General features: G+C 36.1%; 1 protein-coding gene across 3 annotated transcripts; it reads left to right on the top strand.

The window, feature by feature from the left end:
• The first annotated feature begins 60 nt into the window (after positions 1-60).
• Positions 61-18,525, top strand: ift81 (intraflagellar transport 81 homolog). Of its 3 annotated transcripts, XM_089119816.1 has the most exons (19): positions 61-1,187; positions 1,301-1,404; positions 2,120-2,300; positions 3,162-3,251; positions 3,334-3,399; positions 4,482-4,592; positions 4,730-4,814; positions 5,210-5,373; positions 5,890-5,985; positions 7,767-7,913; positions 11,517-11,666; positions 13,449-13,577; positions 13,711-13,800; positions 13,950-14,036; positions 15,208-15,279; positions 15,362-15,447; positions 16,595-16,640; positions 17,202-17,403; positions 18,018-18,525. In XM_089119816.1, exons 1-18 carry the CDS (start codon positions 1,044-1,046, stop codon positions 17,382-17,384), a joined length of 2,031 nt encoding a protein of 676 aa, XP_088975942.1. In that variant the 5' UTR covers positions 61-1,043; the 3' UTR covers positions 17,385-17,403; positions 18,018-18,525. The 3 variants fall into 3 exon arrangements, with proteins under 3 accessions (XP_088975942.1, XP_039520803.2, XP_039520808.2); XM_039664869.2 differs by lacking the exon at positions 18,018-18,525 and having other exon boundaries at positions 17,202-17,924; XM_039664874.2 differs by lacking the exons at positions 1,301-1,404; positions 18,018-18,525 and having other exon boundaries at positions 17,202-17,924.
• The last annotated feature ends 462 nt before the right edge of the window (positions 18,526-18,987 follow it).

Below are 18,987 nucleotides of genomic sequence, written 5' to 3'. Positions count from 1 at the left end.
AACTAGACGGCCACGCGCAGAGAGCGGCACGCAGCAGCGCCAGAATCCACCTCACAACACCAGTTACTCACACATAAACTGCTAAAGATGTGTTAAGAATCTAAAATATGTGGATGCAAAGGGGAAAGGAGAAATGCAAGGGGAAAGGAGATTTTGAAATATTTTCTTTGAATAGCTTTTCTTTCGTTTCTTTCTTCTTTTGTGTTAATTTTTTTTTTATTATTATTTCGTTTTTACTTCTAGTTTAGCGCTCTTGTAAAATAAAGAAAAATAGTCAAATAAATGGACAAAGGAGTTTCAAGAAATAAAATCAAGAAAATATTGTTTTAACTGTACTAGAACGGTACTCGATTAAAACAGTTGTAATAATAGTAACGTTAATTCATAAAAAATATTTATAAGACCGCTTGAAGTTATTTTGTGGACCCTTAGTTAAAAACCTTGGTTCCAAAGGAAATATTTAATATAATATTTAGTGTATCATTCCAGTTAACGTTAGGTCTTTGAAAACCAAGTTCATTAGGAACCAGTTGCTATTTGGTAAATAAAATAACACACACTAAATAAAATACTATAAAAATACTTTTTATCCAAAATGCCCTGTCGTTCACAGAGATCAATAGTATATATCACCTTTTTACCTACATATATTTTTACTTATATTTTGTTATCCATTATTATGTTGTTGTATTTTTTTAAAACAAGTACTTAAAAAAGGCAAAGACCCTTAAAAGTATTCAATGCGGACTTTTACTTTAAAAAAATAAGCGTTCTCTTCAGATGACCAACTTCCTGTTAGTAACCAGGCCTTGTGTGACAACGGTTCCTAGGCAGGATTTGTTGGTGTTAGCGGTATACGCAGTTATTCAGTTCATACAAGTATTTCTGATCATTTTTATTTAGCTAAAAGTCAAATAAAAAACGAAAGTCTGTGACAACGCTCCGAGAACTATAATGCAATAAATAAAAATAAAATCTTTTCAACGCATCGCTAGCTAGTCAGGGTTTTTTTTTTGTTGGGTTTAAGTCACAAACCTTTCAAGATGAGCGAACAGCTCAAATTTATCGTTGAACAACTGAACAGGGAGCCTTTTAAGAAAAACTTAAATCTCATTACTTTCGATTCTCTGGAGCCTATGCAGTTACTGCAGACTTTAAATGATGTGCTGGCGGAAATTGATCCAAAGGTGAGTTCAAAATTATAACGTTATTTTATTATTACTGGTGCACAATAAATCTCTATATATATATATATATATATACACTTTATCTTGTCTTGATTATGTATATTTGGTTTCAGCAAGCCCTTGATATACGTGAGGAAATCCCAGAACAAACAGCCAAGAGAATGTTTACTCTTTTGGGGATGCTGAAATACAAACCGCCTGGAGGAATATCTGAAGTGTAAGACAGAAATAGTGAAAAACGAGTATGTAACAGTGAACAAAAATGTATAGGTAATTATTGTAACGTTACATATAACTTATACAGAACCAGTTACCCAGGGGGTAGGAAATCAGACATGGGCTGCTGTAAAAGTTTGTCATATAAAAATAAGTGATTCCAGGGAGTTAAAGCAGAATTTGAGGTAGCATTGTTTTGACCCTTATAACAAGTTTCCAACATCCTCAGACATCATAGATTTCATTTTTGTATGACAACCTTTTACAGCAGCCCATGTCTGCTAAACCCCCTTTGCCCCCTGGGTGAAAAGTTTGGAAACGTTACTATTTTTAATGTTTAATGCTCATCAAGGCTTCATTTATTTGATCAAAAATACAAAAAACACAGTAATATTGTGAAATATTATAATAATTTAAAAGTAATGGTTTTCTATTTTAATATACTTTAAAATATAATTTATTTATTTGATGCAAAGCTAATTTTTTTAGCAGCATTACTAGTCTTCTTCAGTTCTGAGAACATTCTGAAATAACGTTTTCATAACTTAATGGGAATGTCAGCAAAGCGTTCAAGATATCTGTTAGCTGTGTTAGATCAGGATAAATGGGCACCATAGTTGGTGCCAAGATCGTTTTCTGCTATTCAAATAGAAAGATGAAATTGATGTAAGTTCTTCAAATATCCAATCAGCTTTGAAATGTGCATTCCTCAACAGGAGCAGTTTTCGCCAGGGTTTGGTGGCAGGCAGTAAGCCTGTGGTGCACCCCATCTTGCACTGGCTGTTACAGAAGATTCCAGAGCTGAAGAAGAGAGCGTATCTGGCCAGATTCCTCTTCAAACTAGAGGTTCCTGCTGAGTTTCTCCAAGATGATATCATTGCTGATACCTACCACCAGGTATGCCTACTGAACATATAAAGATTTGTTTTTAGATTCTATTCTATAAGAGATGAGAAGAGATGTTGCTGCAAGAGAGAAGGGAAGATATTTTGATGAAAGATTATGAGGGCACAGATAAATGGGTTTCTGGTTTCAGGTCTTGAAAAGTCTTAATTTGCCCTTTTTACAAATGACGGCCTTAAAAAGGTCTTGAATCAGAGCAGAAAGTCTTAAATGCATTGCAAAATTAATAATAAAAAAAAATTAATATCTTCCTCAGTTTTTTTGTCCTGTTCTCCAATACAGTTGGCCTATATAAACATCTTTAAATCAAGATACATTTACTTGAGATGTAGATGTAAATGAAGTCTTCAAGAATTGAAGTGGGTGTATACTTAAAACAAGAACAAATATGTCAAATGTTTTCCCTTTAAATTAATTTGAATTTTCTGAGCCCATTGGCAGGATATTAGTTCTTGTTTAAACGCACTCCATTTTGAACAATTTAACAGAAAACAAGACTTTACTTCATATTTTATTTCATTTTGGATCTCAAGTAAATGCATCTTGATTTAAGAATCTTTAGAGATTTGAACTGGAAACAAATCAGAAGTACCGAGGAAGACCATGCATTTTTTTTTTTTTACAGTGTGATCAGAAGTGTTGCTAATATAACTCATTGTGGTTCTCCCTAGACATTTACATTTAAAAAATGCTGACTTACTGCTTCAGTTTAGTTCTTAAAATATCCTATCTTGGTAACCATGAATGAATACTGCAATATTCCATAAAAAAAATAAGAATTGTCTATTTTGATTCTCATGCTGACGTTTATTTGTTATGCATTTTCCAGTTGTTTTCATTCTATTGTTTTCACAGTATGAGGAGCTGGTGGAGGGATTCAAGAACATCCATAAAGAGTGTGAACAGCTGAAGAGCTCAGGTTTCTCCACCGCTGACATCCGGCGGGTAAGAAAGCCTACATTGCCAAAGTCCCATCTGGTCATGTAGTGTTTTGCATTTTATGTACGATAATAATGTGTCGCTACAGGACATTGTTGCAATGGAGGAGGAGAAGGACCAACTTATCAAAAGGGTGGAGCGTCTTAGAAAGAGGGTAAGGAGCTAAAATCCTATAAAAATCTGTATGTGAAACTAAATAAAAGAATGGAATCGCACCTGCAAATACATTTACAGAGAACTATCAAAGTGAGCTGCTGATGTCACTGTTTAAAAAGCTAAAGCTGCCTTCAAACATTTGTGTATGATTGGTGCATTATGCCCCCTAGTGGCAGTTGCACAAAACTTTCAAGTTGGTCTTCAAGCAGCCTTGAGATGGTCCTCACTGCAGAACAAGAAATCCACAGGGATGAGTCGGATCCAGATCCAACTCCTCCCACCTTACATAGACCTAAACCTACCCAGCTCCACCCCCTGATCCCTAAACCAACCCCTAAACCTACCCAACTCCACCCCTCAGATCTGAATCCGACTCCACCCCCTGGATCTTGTGTACTACAATGAGGAGCCTTTGCCTGTTGCTTATTCGCCATGGTAAAATGAAGGAATAGCGAATGTAAGTTTCTGATAGATAGAAAAATAAAGTATAGGTTGTAGGGCTAATCAATGTAAACAATTATTTAATTGTTTAATTATAAGAACATAAAATTTAAGAACAAAAAAATAAATGTATAAGAATATAATCATTTATAACTAGACATTTGACTGAAATAGTGTTTAAAGAATAACATTTTAGAGGAAAAATATGAGTAATTCTCACTTTTTTTATCATTTTGAATACATCACATCCGGTCTGGCAGCAAAAAAGTTCTGATATTTCAACACATCCTAATATTCCACATACGCATATGATTATAACTCCTCACAGCTCCCAAATTGAAAATGAATGACAGTCTGTCATTTGTCAGAGATGACATGATAGTGAAAAGTGAAAAGATGGCATAACAGGAAACCCCATATAATGCCTATTAGCACAGTTTGCACCCACAGAATTTGGACAAAAGCTATTTTTGTTTGCATAATTATTAATTAATAGTTCAGCTGGTAATCAAAGTATGTAATAACAAATTTACTGTAATACAAAAACTCATTTAAATCCATTTCATTCACATATTTGCACAGAAAATGTGAAAAATCAGTGCTGATTCTGTTTTTTGTGATGTTCTTCTACTCCACTAGGTGGAAGCAGTGTCAAACCACCAGCGCATGCTGGAACTGGCCAGACAGTTGCGAGTGGAGAAAGAGAGAGAAGAGTCTCTTGCTCATCAGAAACAGGAGCAGAAAAACCAGGTAGAGACAGTCTGAATACTTGCACGAATACGTCAGTTTGTGTGTTTATGTCTGGATGAGCTCCTTGACCTGTTTTCGAGCAATCACAGTCTACTGGGCATTCTGATAGCATAGGCTGTGTTTTGTCTCTGGCGTAGCTCTTCCAGGCTGAGCAGAGACTGCAGAGATCTCACATCCAGCTCAAAGACTTGCAGCAGGCAGCCGCAGACGAAAAGCCAGAGAGTAAGTTGTTACACTTGATAACACCTGTCCCAGAACAACTCAAGTGTTCTTGTTGTTAGAGCTAGCACTGACAAAATGCAATGGTCATGGGTTCGATTCCCAGCACACACACATACAAAGCTGACTTTCTATTTATAAAGGATATACTATGCATAAATTATGGCGATTTGCCGACTTTTTTAACCTTTTGTCATTTGTACCTACCGGTAGTTTTGTGACTCTTTTTCAATCGTTTATTCCCAGTGTATGTGTTTTTTACTTTGAGACTATTTCTTGTGGTCGCACATTGCAAGTTTCAGAACTCCACAACAGTTTCGTTGACATTCACTGTCACTGTCAGCATTGCAACACAATGTGAGATCCCTTTAGAACATACATGTGATCCTAAACCACAGGCCTCATGAAGAGACTTGAGGAGGACATCAAGTTCAACTCTTACATGGTGTCTGAGAAGCTTCCCAGAGAGTTGGAGAACATGAGAAAGGTGGTGCAGTACCTACAGAAGGTGGCATCTGAGCCTGCTATGGGACAAGCAGAGCTGAGGGAGCTGGAGGACAAGGTCAGCCTGTGCGCATGGATTTGAATATTAATGTTGAAGTTCAAACTTTAACAAACACTGCTCTGTACTGTTGAGTATCGTTTTGGTCAAAGTTGATTTTTTTAAGGTATTTTTAAACTGTTTTTGTTCAATAAAGCACAGTAAAACAGTAACATTGTGAAATATAATTACAATTTAATATCATGTTCTATTTGAATATATTTAAAAACACAATTTATTGCTGTGATGGCAAATATGAAGTATTACTCCAGTCTTCAATGTCACATGATCCTTCAAAAATCAAACATTTGTTTATTATTATCAATATTTTTAGCATCTTTGATGAATAGAAAGTTCAAAATAACACTTATTTGCCATATAAATATTTTGTAGCAAATGTCTCTAACTGGAATTTCTGATCATTTTATTGTGTCCTTGTTGAATAAAAGTGTTTTCTTTAAAAAAAAGAAAACTCCTTGACTCCAAAGCTTTGAACGTTGGTGTATGTAGTAATGAAATGCGTCTTTTGTTCATTAGATCAGAGAAATCAACACGGAGATCAACCATCTCATCGAAAAGAAGATGATGCGTAATGACCCCATGGATGATAAACTCTCTCTGTTCAGACAGCAGGTTTGATGTTATCTTTCCCTTTCTCCCCTATGTGACTTTGAAAGTTTAAACAGGTGTTGTTCTTCACAATTTACCTGATGAGTCACGTTTATTTTGTTTTGCAGACTATATTTATTCATGCAGGGTTGAGTAATGTGTGATTTAGTGTTTGCCCCTTAAGCCTTTTAAGCCCAACGTGCCCAGAATGGAAACCCAGGATATAGGTGACCATGTGACCTCTGGCCCAGAGTCCTGCACGTATGCGGGTGAACTGCTAATATTTGATATAACGGTTGGAATAATATTTAGGTGGTCATTTGCGGTGTGGTGGTAATCAATAGGTATGGGTGGACTGTGGGTCCAATAGCCAAGACTATTTTGACTCAATTTGTTACCTACTGATAGACTGCTGCTTTCTAAACGGTCCCGTGCTTGTTTGTGTTCACGCTGTGCAGTCTAAAGAACGTTAAAGGTTTCTAATTACAATGTGATTTGCAGCGTGAGGACAGCGTCAACTGAAGTGATTGACAGCTTCAGTCATTAAGGGAAGGGTCTTTGCTGGTATTCTGTTTATAATCTATTTACAATTTGAATAAAAGGTTAATCTTTCATTCTGCTAAGAGTATCAACAGCCACGAATACACTGAAGAGTTTCAGGAGAGACAACCGCATTTCATTTCAGAGTGAATTTTCTAAAATAGTCCTGATATTGTTTGACAGTATAGGCTCATATTTGGCTATTTACTTATTGAGAGCACATTTAAATATGCACATTTGTTCAAAATAGGCAGATTGTTCGCATGATATAAGCAAAGTTTTGTATTGCTTACACGGCGGATGCACTTTCTCATCATTTTTGGGCTGTTAGGCTGTGTGTTTATTTTTTCTTAAATGCATCAACTCAAAATGCTTAATGTTGGTTTTGATTGCTTGTGTTACATTTTTGTCTACCTGATGTAGTGTATTTAATGCAGGTACAGTTCTAAACAGGTCTGGTCGGGTACGGAATTGAATTAGTGGATCTGATATACTCTGCTCTGGTCTTCATAACCGTAACGGAGAGATGATGCACTTTGTCCTGCGAGTCTTTGAACATGAAAGAATGTTTGATGTTCTCTGATTTGCTAATACAACAGTGTGCATTTGTTTCATATGTAATTGCCAGATGTCTATTATCATAGCCTATTACATGGCTCTCCATAATAATTGATTCTGATTGGTCAGTCAGATACTTTTGTATGACAGCTAGACTGTATAATTGACCTTTGTCCCACACAACTGATCTTCTTACACACAGTGGTTTCTGAAGGTCTATTGGGCCATTCACACAGAATGAAGCGAAAGGCATAGAGACATGTTTTTTTAAAAGTTGAACTTTTTCATTTAAGCGCTGCATTTTTTAGAACGGCATTAAAAATGCGAGTCTTGCTTGTGTGTGTTTACGTTAAAAACAATGTAAAAACAGCAAAACGGAATGCAACAAAAAAAAAAAACACATTCTGTGTGAACGTCCCCTAATGTCACTAGTGAGACTTTTTGAATATTACATATTATTTTTCAGCATCAATGTTGCAAATTTGCTAATTTTATTAATGACTTAGAAATATTGCAGAAAATCATTTTTTCTTTGTTGCAATTTTTATGAATATTTTCATATTATAAACTTTTTTAAGAAATATTAGAACTTAATATATATTCAGGTTGAAATTTACATTTTAAAAAATTCTCATTTGGGAGACAATAAACCAGCAAAAATTTATAAAAAATAATAAATGTAAAATGGAATTAATTTGTTCTTTTAGGCTGCTATTATAGTCCATAAGAAGGAAACCAAGGTGCAGGAGTTGCAGGAGGCCCGTGAGGAGCTGGCAGCTGTGGAAAGAGAATTGAACATGAAGATCAGTCAGGCACAAGAACGGGGCGGAGCGGAGCTGATCCGTGGAGATGAGGTACTAAACACACACAGCAGCACAAAGCTTCAGAGTTTATCTGCTTCTAAATAGAAATATTACAGTATTTATTATATTAACTTCTGTTTTAACCAGGTTTTTGGCAGAATGGAATGCAACAGCCCTCTTATTTATTCTCTCTAGTCATGTAGCACTGATTTAAAGAGGACTTATTATGCATTTTTACATTTTCAACTTAGTGTGTAATGTTTCTGTTTGAGCTTGAAATATATCTGCTGAGTTACTAAGTCCACAGTCACTCCGAAGAGCATTATTTATGTCTGTAAGCACTCTTCCTGAACTCCCTAAAACACCTTGATTGTAGTCTTGAGTTTTCTTCCGGGATTGTATGCTACACAGTACTCTAATAATTCCTACCTATTCAGACTAATAATTCCCATTCAGACTGGTACCCCGAAGGTAATGTGTTCGATTCTCAATATACCGTCAGGAAATGACTGAGGTCCCCTTGAGTAAAGCACCTACCGGTAACCCCCATTTGCTCCCTGGGTGCCACAGCAAAACTGCTCTGGATGTACGTGTCCCATAGTTTGTTTTCATTACTCACTCGTCCTAATGTGTGTGCACTAACTTGGATGGGTTAAATGTAGAGGACAAATTCTGAGTATGAGTTACCATACTTGGCCTTCACATAATATAGCCTCTTTAAAAAAATCTATTGCATAGATAACTAAGTTTTATAAAAAGCCATCTTGCCAACAGTGAATTGCCCCTTTAAGCAGCACAGCTCCGATAGGGCAGGTGACAGTTGCGTCAGTTGGCCTGAACTTTCTCACACTGGCCTCAGAGCCAGAGCTGTAATAGTTATTCCCAGGATATTTCCCATCGCAACTGTCAGTGATGAACAGGCCTGTGTCTGTTTCTGAGACCTGTGAACTATCCTGTCCTCACTTTTTGCTGTCTGTCTGCAATTTTTTTTAACAAGCAGACGTTCCATTCCCTGTCTGACCTTCGGCAGAGATATTGGCAGGCTGACCAGATAGAGCGGCACCCTATTTAAAATAGCCACCATCCCTCCCCCAATTCTAGATTTCCCATGATTTTATCAGCCTATCCACGATAACGCTTACTTTTGTCCATGGTCCGTCCAACTGTGAACAGGAGCAGCCAAGTGATGGATAGCTGAAACTATAGAGGGAGTGTGTGTCTGTAGATGTGCAAGTCTGAGCTGCTGAATTAGACATAATCCAAGTATGGTCAACTTACATAAAAATACAAGGAAAAAGCAGGGAAGAGAAGGGTTTTTGGACCAGTGGGAGACCCATCTATGACCCAAAGTATCCAGATAGATGGATCTGATATATATGCGATTTATGTTGAATTTACAGAATGCTTTTAAAAAGACGCAACAGAATGTGACATCATACTGTATCACAGACCTTGCAGTGTCCAAAGAAATTTTGCATGCTCAAAGTCTAGTATGACCACAGCCTAAAACCCTAAGATTAGGGATGCACGATATATCGGCCACCATATCGGTATCGGCCGATATATGTTCAATTTACTGTTATCGTTATCGATAAGAAATATTTAAGAATAAGAAAATTATAAGAATAAGAAATAAGAAAAATAAGAAAATTGAACCAATATATTAAAGCCGATAAATAATGTATTATTTCCTTCAGCTGAGACACTTAAGATGCGCACTGTTCAACATGATGGATTTGAATTGCTTGAGTACACTAAATTGCAACACGCAAGGCTGTCATATCCGCTACATAAAATTATAACGAGAACGTCATTGTAATTGTGTGTTTTGGACGTGGATTTTAATGGTGAGACTACTGTTTTTGTAATCAGGTTCTCAAAAATTATATAAAAAATTGGATTTAGATTTATCGGCCAATATATCATTTATCGGCTTTCAAATATAAAGAATTATCGGTTATCGGTATCGGCCAAAATTTTCATATTGGTGCATCCCTACCTAAGATAAAAAAAAAAGAAAAATACACAAGTTTAAACAGAATAATTTATATAAGTGCTTTTATGAAATTATAATAAGCTTCACGTTTCTTATTTTAAATCCTACGTACTTCCATTGTTAAGGCCTGGATATACTTTATTTTCCGTGTTCTGCTCCCTCTTCCTCACAGTTGATCGCGCAAGCCTTTAAAAGTATACTCCTTTGGCCGTGAGTGCGGAAAGACACATTTGGCGCGTGCACACTATCGAGTGGACGTTGGTTTTTTTTACGTTTTTAAATTACGTCCGACCGAAGTATACTTTACTTAAGTGACTTAAGTGTCTCAGCGAACGAAGTGGGATGAAGTAAAATTATTTTTTGTGGTAATCAGCATAACAAATGCTGTCATTTGAGCTTGTATTTAACTGTAAACTTGTATTGAACCTGCAATAATGCATTTAAATGCTCACGTGTTACTGCTTTGATTGTTTGTGATGATGATGAACAGCATTATTCCTGCTCCCCTCCCAAATTGCTTCAACCTTGTCTGCCCTTGTTGTCTCAAAATACACAAAGCATAAACTCTCACTCACAATCTCCGCATGCCCCAAGTGACATACGGCACATTGTGTGATTTCGGAGTTTGCTCTCTGGTGCCTCTCAACATTTATAGCCATTGGCAGTACTGACAGAAGAATAGCCTGAGCGAGTGAGCTGCCAGATGAAGATGTTTTTTTTATCCCCTCTGGCTACATGCCTGCGGGCTCAGGTTTCTCTTGTTGCGATCCACTGAGATGTCCCAGTGCCACCCTGGTTTGGCTGTTTTCTCTTAGAGATTCTCACCTTTCTCTCACCTTACCAGAGACTGAGCCAAGGCCACAATGTTCCACTGACTTTGTCTCATTGCATCCCTCAGCCCGTGCATGCACATGGACCTCGGGTGGCGTGTGTGTGAATACCATTTTCCCATGTGAGATGACAGCTTTGCTCTGTTTGCAGTCATTAATGAGACAGTCACTCAGCCAGGGCTCATTGTTTGTGATATCTGTTGATCCTGTCTGATGTATCCAATGTCACATTTTCTCTTTGCACAGCAAATTCTTTTGACCCTGTTGTATGAAATTGGATTTCCCCGTTTTTAATTATTGACTGTCCAAAATGTATAATTCATAATATTTTACTGTTTTTTTTATCTTCTTTTTTTATATTAGTTGATACTTACGCCTGAAATATACCTACTTTTGAGACTATCTGCTATGTGACATGTTTTACTTCATGTAAAACTACTTCAAACTGCATTTGGCTTACCGGTTGTTGTTTTTTACTTTATTATAATTAGGAATGACCTAAAATTAAACTATGATTCATTGAGAAACTACATTTAAAACCATTTAAAATTAACTAGTGATGGAAAAAGTGAAATAAAAAATTGTGGAAAACTTACATGAAATGGTTATTTCTTTACGTCAGATCTTGATAAAGATAACATTTATTTGAGTATTTTTTCCTGTATATTTTCTGTCTATTTACTGGCCTTTTTTTCTTAGTATTGTTTTCTCATTGCCCCTTCTCCTTATTGGCTTTTATTTTTATTATAGTCTTTTTTTACTTTTGTTGTTTTTCGAACATTTTTCCATGTCGTGATTAGTGTTTTGATTTTTCTGCCTGTGTTTCAGTTTAAGCGATATGTGGCCAAGATGCGTGGCAAGAGCAGCATGTATAAGAAAAAACGTCAGGAGATTGCTGAGCTGAAGGCCGAGTACGGTGTTCTACAGAGGACTGAAGAGATCCTGAGAGAACGACACACAGCTGGACAACAGCAGCTGGTAAACGCACCTTATCTAACATTCTATTGCCAGCCTTGCTTTTCTTATTACAAATTACTGTCATTTGTATTTATTTGAATTTCAATTTATTTTAAATCCACTTCCTTGCATTAAAATTCGAATCTGCATCCTCTTTGGTACACTAATTCAAATTGAATTCAAATTCAGGGATTGAAATTTCTCTAAATGTTGATAAACCCTGCTTAATGGCCACCTTTGTTCTGCTTACATCAATAATGTTTTAGCTTGTGTCTATCAGCACATCAGCATTTTATACTCACTAGTACATAATATACCTTCTCTGTACCCATCCCTGTCTGTACAAATTGCATTAATACTGGAGTAACAGCCCCTTCCTGGAAATGACTTCACACCTCTGAATCCTCCCTCAAGCAGAAAGGCTGAGCTTGGGCTATTTGTGATCACGGCATTTTTTCCCTGTCTGCGTCCTATGCTGTTATTTTTTGATTAGGGGAATTTTCCCCCTCAGTTTTGCAGTTGGTTCCATGAGCCTGGGCCACAACCACCTTCTGTTCACACCCAGTTCAGTAATCTACTAATCACATTCTAAAACCCAATTAACTCCCCCAAAAATGCAGGAAGTGCATTATTGGTTACCACATTGATTTTTTTCACAGTAATAAGAGATCTATTTTTGTCTGTTGTCCATATGTTATATAATCAACCAAACCGAATCTATGATCATAGCACTTATAATTTTTTTTTCTACAGCTGTAATATATGCATATTTAAGTTTCCCTGACTAGTCTAACATGTTTAGGAGATGAAGGCAAATTGAGTTGAGTCAGACTGAAGTGTCAAAATGTGATTAGTCATGTAATCTTCCCAGGTTATAGTGCTCAGCACATTTCTGACCTATTATAAAACCCATGGCTGTTAGTTTCAGCTTGACCTGTGAAGTTCCCTCTGTACCCACAGAATAAAGTGCTTTGCACTGCAATTTGTGGCTTTAAGTCCTGGCTGGCTGTACAGACACAACCCGTCAGAAAGTGCTTAACCATGACACTGGCGGTGCACAAACACACCAGCCTTCAAAATCTGCATTACATCCAACTTTTGTTATTTCAAAGAAAGAGAGAGATGCATGAATAACATGAAACGGCACGGCATTAACAGTTATTTCAGATTTTGTAATATCAGAGAAACTCTCCTCACTCTGCACTCTCTGAACCAATAGGGATTTTTCTTTTAGCCATTCCACTATATTAAGAAACTGAAAACAGAGAGCGGCTATATAGTATTCAACCGATTTATGAATAAGGCCGGGAAATTACCGTTCCACTTTACATTGTCCAATGAAATTTGAGCTTGTTGTGCTACATCACCATTGGTTTGTGTGTTATATAAATTGTAAATCAAATCTAAAAAATCTTGTAAAAACCAAATGAGGCCAGGGCACTCGAGATTTTAGAAAAAGTAAAAAGCCTTTATTTATTCATGGCTATAACATTTTTAAAAAATGAAATTTACTTGCATAGCAAATGTCCCCCTCCCCATCGTGACATTAGTTATGCAAGTAAATAGGGCCAATTTTGAATTAATTATAAGTTTGTTGCTACAAAGGTTGGCTAACATGGTTCAGCTTGATTTGTGGGCTGAAATTATGCAGCTCGCAGCTAAAATGTTATGAAGTACCACTGATTGGTTACTATGCAAATAGTATATTCAAACTGAGAAACATTTCACTCAGTAATCTAATCAAACTGACAAGGTGAATAAACATTTGTTCTATTTCTGCTTTGTTTGTGTTGTCGTGTTCAGCAATCACTGGAGGCTCAGCGGGGGATCTCAGGCTACAGTGATACTCAGGAGGAGCTGGAGAGAGTCTCCGCTATCAAGAGCGAGCTTGACGAGAAGAAGGGGCGAACGCTGGACGACATGTCTGAAATGGTGAGCTGGGCCAAGTACATGAACACAAACCGCCCCCAATCTGAATGTTTCTTTTACTGACTTTTTCATGTGAATGCATTTGGTAGTTTCTCTCTTGGATCATCATCTCTCATGAAGATTTGTGTTTATTTAGGTAAAAAAGCTGAATTCAGTGATTGCAGAGAAGAAGTCTGCTCTATCTCCACTGATAAAGGATCTGAGAGCTCTGAGACAGGAACATGCGGTGAGTGTTTAGTGTCAAGCAAGATACTGGAGATACAAACCCATTTGTTTCTCTCCCCCATACTGAGAATCACTATCAACTACAAAGAGCCAATCAGCATATCAGCTCTGTCAGAATTATATTCTCTTTTGTTTTGCTTGTTAAAACAGGAGCTCGCTCCAGAATATGAGCAAAAAAAGGGTCAGTATGACACCTGTGCTGCAGGACTGGAGAGCAACAGATCCAAACTGGAACAGGTACTCTACTATGGGGCTCAACCAGAGTTGTGTAACATTCACACCGAATTGAGAGTATGTTTTAAATGAAACTCCTAAGACTGAATTGAGAATTATAATTGTAATTTGAATTCAATATATTCTCTGTTTAATTCTACATTTAACTTTTGATCATGAATAACCAATAAACATTTTATTATTTACACGGTAACACTTTACAATAAGGTTCGTTAGTTAACATTAGTTAACTACATTAGTTAATATGAACTAATAATGAATAGCACATATACAGCATTTGTTAATCTTTGTTAATGTTATTTTCAACACTTACTAATACTTGATTAAAATCTTGTTAACATTAGCTAATGCACCGTGAACTAACATGAACAAACAATGAACAGCTGTATTTTCATGAACTAACATTAACAAAGTTTAACAAATGCCGTAACAAATGTATTGCTCATGGTTAGTGCATGTTAGTAAATACATGAACTAATGTTAACTAATGAACCTTATTGTAAAGTGTTACCATTTACACAATATCTGAGAAATTTCCAGAAACATGAGATTTTTTTTAAATAATTTAATATATATGTATTTGATGGTGATTGTAATAATTAATTGTACATTTATTTATAGTGTGTGTACAATTGCATATAGTGTGTTTTAGATTGATATACATTATCTATAAAATCTAACTTATTTTTATTAAATACAGTGAAATTATATTTCATTATATAGAACTAATAACTTTCATTTAATAGGCCATGGTGGAAAATGCTGTTTTTCAATTAATATTGAAAATATTCAAAATGGAGCCAAATAGCATGATGGATACAATTATATTTAATTAATAAACTATATTATTTTATAAATAAATATAAATGTAATTATTGCTATATATTATTGCTTCATACTGGACATTTAAATGTTTAGTTTTTCATGTCTTTCTATTTGGATAGCTAAACAACAAAGCAGGTTAATATATGTATAATAACTGCAATTATTCCTCTCAGTCCAATTCAGATTCAACATCCTGTGTGGCAAATGTGGTTCAAATTCCAAAAATAGTTATTATTAAATTCTTGCCTAACCTTGGTCTCATATTGTCTGTTTATTAGCATCTTATGAAATACATTTTGGAATATACTCAGATGAGCAGACAGTGATTTAATGTCCCTATGTTATACAGGAAGTGAGGACACTCAGGGAAGAGACTGCGCAGGAAGAAAGCCGATATCATCACATTAACTGCTTGAGAGAGGTAAAACCCATTTTCCTCTAGACATCAGAGATTTCCAGTCCTGTTGTTTTCTCTCACTGTTCCCTCGGCCTCTCCTTCACAGATTATTGAGAGTCAAATGCAGAGAGCTGCAGAGCAGAGTAAGATCAATCAGTCAATGGACTTACAGGTGCGGAGGACGGCCCTCAGGTAAGAAACTGAAGATATATCTGCTATAGAGAAACCGCAAAGCTCCAGTGAATAGACAGACATGCACAAACACATGAATTCGTGCTTCATAACTGATAAACAAATGATCCCTGAGAGACTCTTGTGAGCTCGGAGCTCTCAGCATGCCTGCCTGCCTACTGCTCAGAGTGGATGTTTTTTTCACGTCTTTTGTTTCAGCTATGCTTCAAGTATCTATTCACCCATTTTTGATCCATACTGCCTACACATTTGAAAAGTTTAGCACAATTTCTGTTAAATGTGGAAGTGGGCGGTAGCCTTGTGGTTAAGGATTTCAGCTGTTAACACAAAGGTTGCTGGTTCAATCCTAAGCAGGAGTGACTCAGGAATTGGAGAATTGCTGTAATCATAAGTTCTTTTGCTTATTGTTAGATATTATTAACACAATGAAAGTGTATTTGGATACCTGCTCAATAGAAAGTAACTAAATGTGACATTTAAAAGAATTGTTCACCTAAAAAATTTAAAAACATTCTGTCATGATTTCTTCACCCTCATGTTGTTTCAAACCTGTATGATTTTCTTTTTTGTGTTTTAGGAGCACGATCAGTCAAGCTCCAAAACATAAAAAAGACCCAAAAATGTATTGTAAAAGTGGTCAAAATGACTATAAATTATTTATATAATATTTATTTTACTGTATTTTACAGAAAATAAGTAGTACCTGACAATAAATCGCACTGATTCAAAATTGTATTGTTGAGAGGGGAAAAAAAAAAAACGTTATGTAAAACGAAACATTTACAAACATTATCCTCTACAACAACTCCTTTCAATTTAATTCAGAGCAGAAACGGAATGAAAAAATATGTATAAAACAAACATAAATTCTAGTGGCGTTTATTATAAACGACATTTATTGCAAATGCCTAAACTAATTTAGTTAAATCAAAACTGAAACTACTGGCATGTGGGAAATGCACTTTACAAATAAATTTCACATACTTCTCTCATTCGGCACAAATCCAAATGTGTCTGCAAATGTATTCTGGAAAATACAGCAAGTATATTTGGAACATTTTAAGAGTGATAACATGAACACAGAATGTGTTAACTGAACTAAAACAACTATTCCTCTAAGAAATCATTGTCTATCCTTCCCTTGCAGAGAGAAGTACATTTCGAACACAGCAGAGCAGGAGTCGTTGGGCAAGGTGAGGAAGACCGTCTTTGACCATCTGTCAACCCTCTCTGACTCATAACTAGGTTCCACCAGGTCGTTCACTTGTCTGTATCTTATCTGTCGGGGCTCAACTTGGTGTTAGTTAAGAGTGGGGGGCCTGGCCTCTGACATATTTCAGCTAAACCGCGTGGAGCATGCGATCAGTGTCACGCCACATCATGCCAGTGTTAAACAAAGCTTGTGTAATCATTGCCCTGATGTCCAACCAGTGGACCACCCTCTCAGCACGGTGGAAGGAGAGACAACGGTATGCCAAGCTCTCCCATAAATGCCCGTCCTGCCCTTTAACTGTTTACTGCTGCCACTTCACAAGCTTTCTGAATCCATGAATTGAAATGAAAACCACATTTGACTGCCGGGACATGGGTACAATAAATTGAATGGCTCAGCAAGAATTGGAAATTCGCATAAGGTATCGTGGGGGCTTTGAACATATGTAAATGATTGTTTTTATCTCCAATTAGCATCAGAACATGCAGCACTAGACGTGTTTTTCAAAGCCGATGAACACTGTGTCTCTGTGGACTCTCAGGTTCTACGTCAGCAGGTGAAGCAGGTGCGAGAGAACCAGGAGCCCAATATGAGACAGATGAAGATGTGGAAGGATCTGGAGACGCTGTTGGAGTGCAAGAAGCAGTGCTACCTCAAGGCTCAGAGCCAGGCGCCTATTGGGCACGTCATCCAGGATGTTGGCAAGGATATGCTAGTTCTGTGATGCCATTTCCCATGTTGAGGTGTCTTTCTGGTCATTAATATATGAATAATAATAATAATATAAACACATTATGTATACAATTGTTTGAATACTAGGTATGATAAAACTGTATATTAATACACAAATGTGCATTCTAAAGTAAAAGGGTTCAAAGCTGACACACTAACTTCCAACAAGTCCCTAGTCTCGGTTTTGACACGTCTTTAAGAACAGAGCTCCAGTCTAGATAATGCCTTACAAAGTGCTACACTTTGGATGCACTTGTGCTCCAAGTTATTTTGGGAAACAACAGCCATGACCTTGGCCAGAAGAGCAGTCCAATTTAGGAATTCAGTTAGATCTCCAAATGTTGCTCTGTCATGGTTGTGCTGAAGTAGTAAACACTCATTTGTCCCATCATCATACATTTAGTAAAAAAAAAAAACTATTGTTTTTTTCTGCCTGTGTGGAAAAGTGAGAAGATTGCTAGGCTAGTTCACTTCTATCTTTGTTTGAAAATTTGAAATAAAAAATGTATCTAAACATATTGTAAATTAACAATTTATACAGTTATGCAGTTGTTGAATTTATATTTTCTAACTTTCAAATTTCTTTCTCTCTTTCTTTTTCTGTCCGATGCATTCATCCATCTAGAATGTCTTTGTTTGGACAATAATTATTATTCCTAAAGAACCCATAAGCATATATAAACTGATCATTTCTATACAAATATACTATATACAGATATATTTCGATACAGATATAGAGCTCCAGGGTGGTAATTCATTCATTTATTCTTATATTAATAATATGCATCCTCACGTACTGTTGCATATCTCTGTGTCTACACGGTATAATGAACATCTGGCAGCGCGAAATGATTTAATAGTGAGTCAGTCTCGTTCATAAGGCCCACATCATAATCACAGTTTGATTTTCTTTTATCAGCAATAAGAGTAAAATAAAAAAGTATTATTAGTTTTATATTCCAAATGGGTATACGAGGTGATTAAAAGAAAATATATATATTTTTAAATCTTCTTAAAAATGTTATACTTGTATCCACACAGATTTCATTTTTATACTTGTTAATTAAATTATTTAAATGATTTTAGTCGAATACATGTAAGTGAACAGTAATCATTATTAAACATTCATCATTCACACTCACACATATATTGTTTTCATGTTTATTTAAAATAAATAATACTAAAAGATTATAATGAAACTTATATATAACTTATATATAACCAATAAATAACTTTCAATGACTTTCCAAGATTCAGAGATTGAAAACAGCACAGATTGTTTTTGTATGAATGTATTTTTTAAAATGTACTTTATCCGGACAAAGAAAATGAATTACATTTACGCATTCAACATGCGAAAAAATTCTAAATTACTATATGGTACAAAAATATACACACGTGCAGACAGCTTTCCGAGAACACCGTTTACCTGTGGTGGATTCACCTGCATTGGAGGGGCTGGGCAAAAGTTATATATGCAGCATTGATTGACAGTGTGATATACCAATAAACAAACGTCTGCTCAATATACGTCAGCGCCGCCCTAGCCAAAGTCGATTGATTGGATGTTGAGGGGCTCCTTTGGACACTTGCTG

The sequence above is a fragment of the Pimephales promelas genome, chromosome 14 (assembly GCF_988280905.1).
Source record: "Pimephales promelas chromosome 14, fPimPro1.hap1.1, whole genome shotgun sequence".
NCBI classification, from domain to species: Eukaryota; Metazoa; Chordata; class Actinopteri; order Cypriniformes; family Leuciscidae; genus Pimephales; species Pimephales promelas.
Note: the sequence above shows the minus strand (reverse complement) of the source record. Positions and strands in the feature narration are given on the sequence as shown.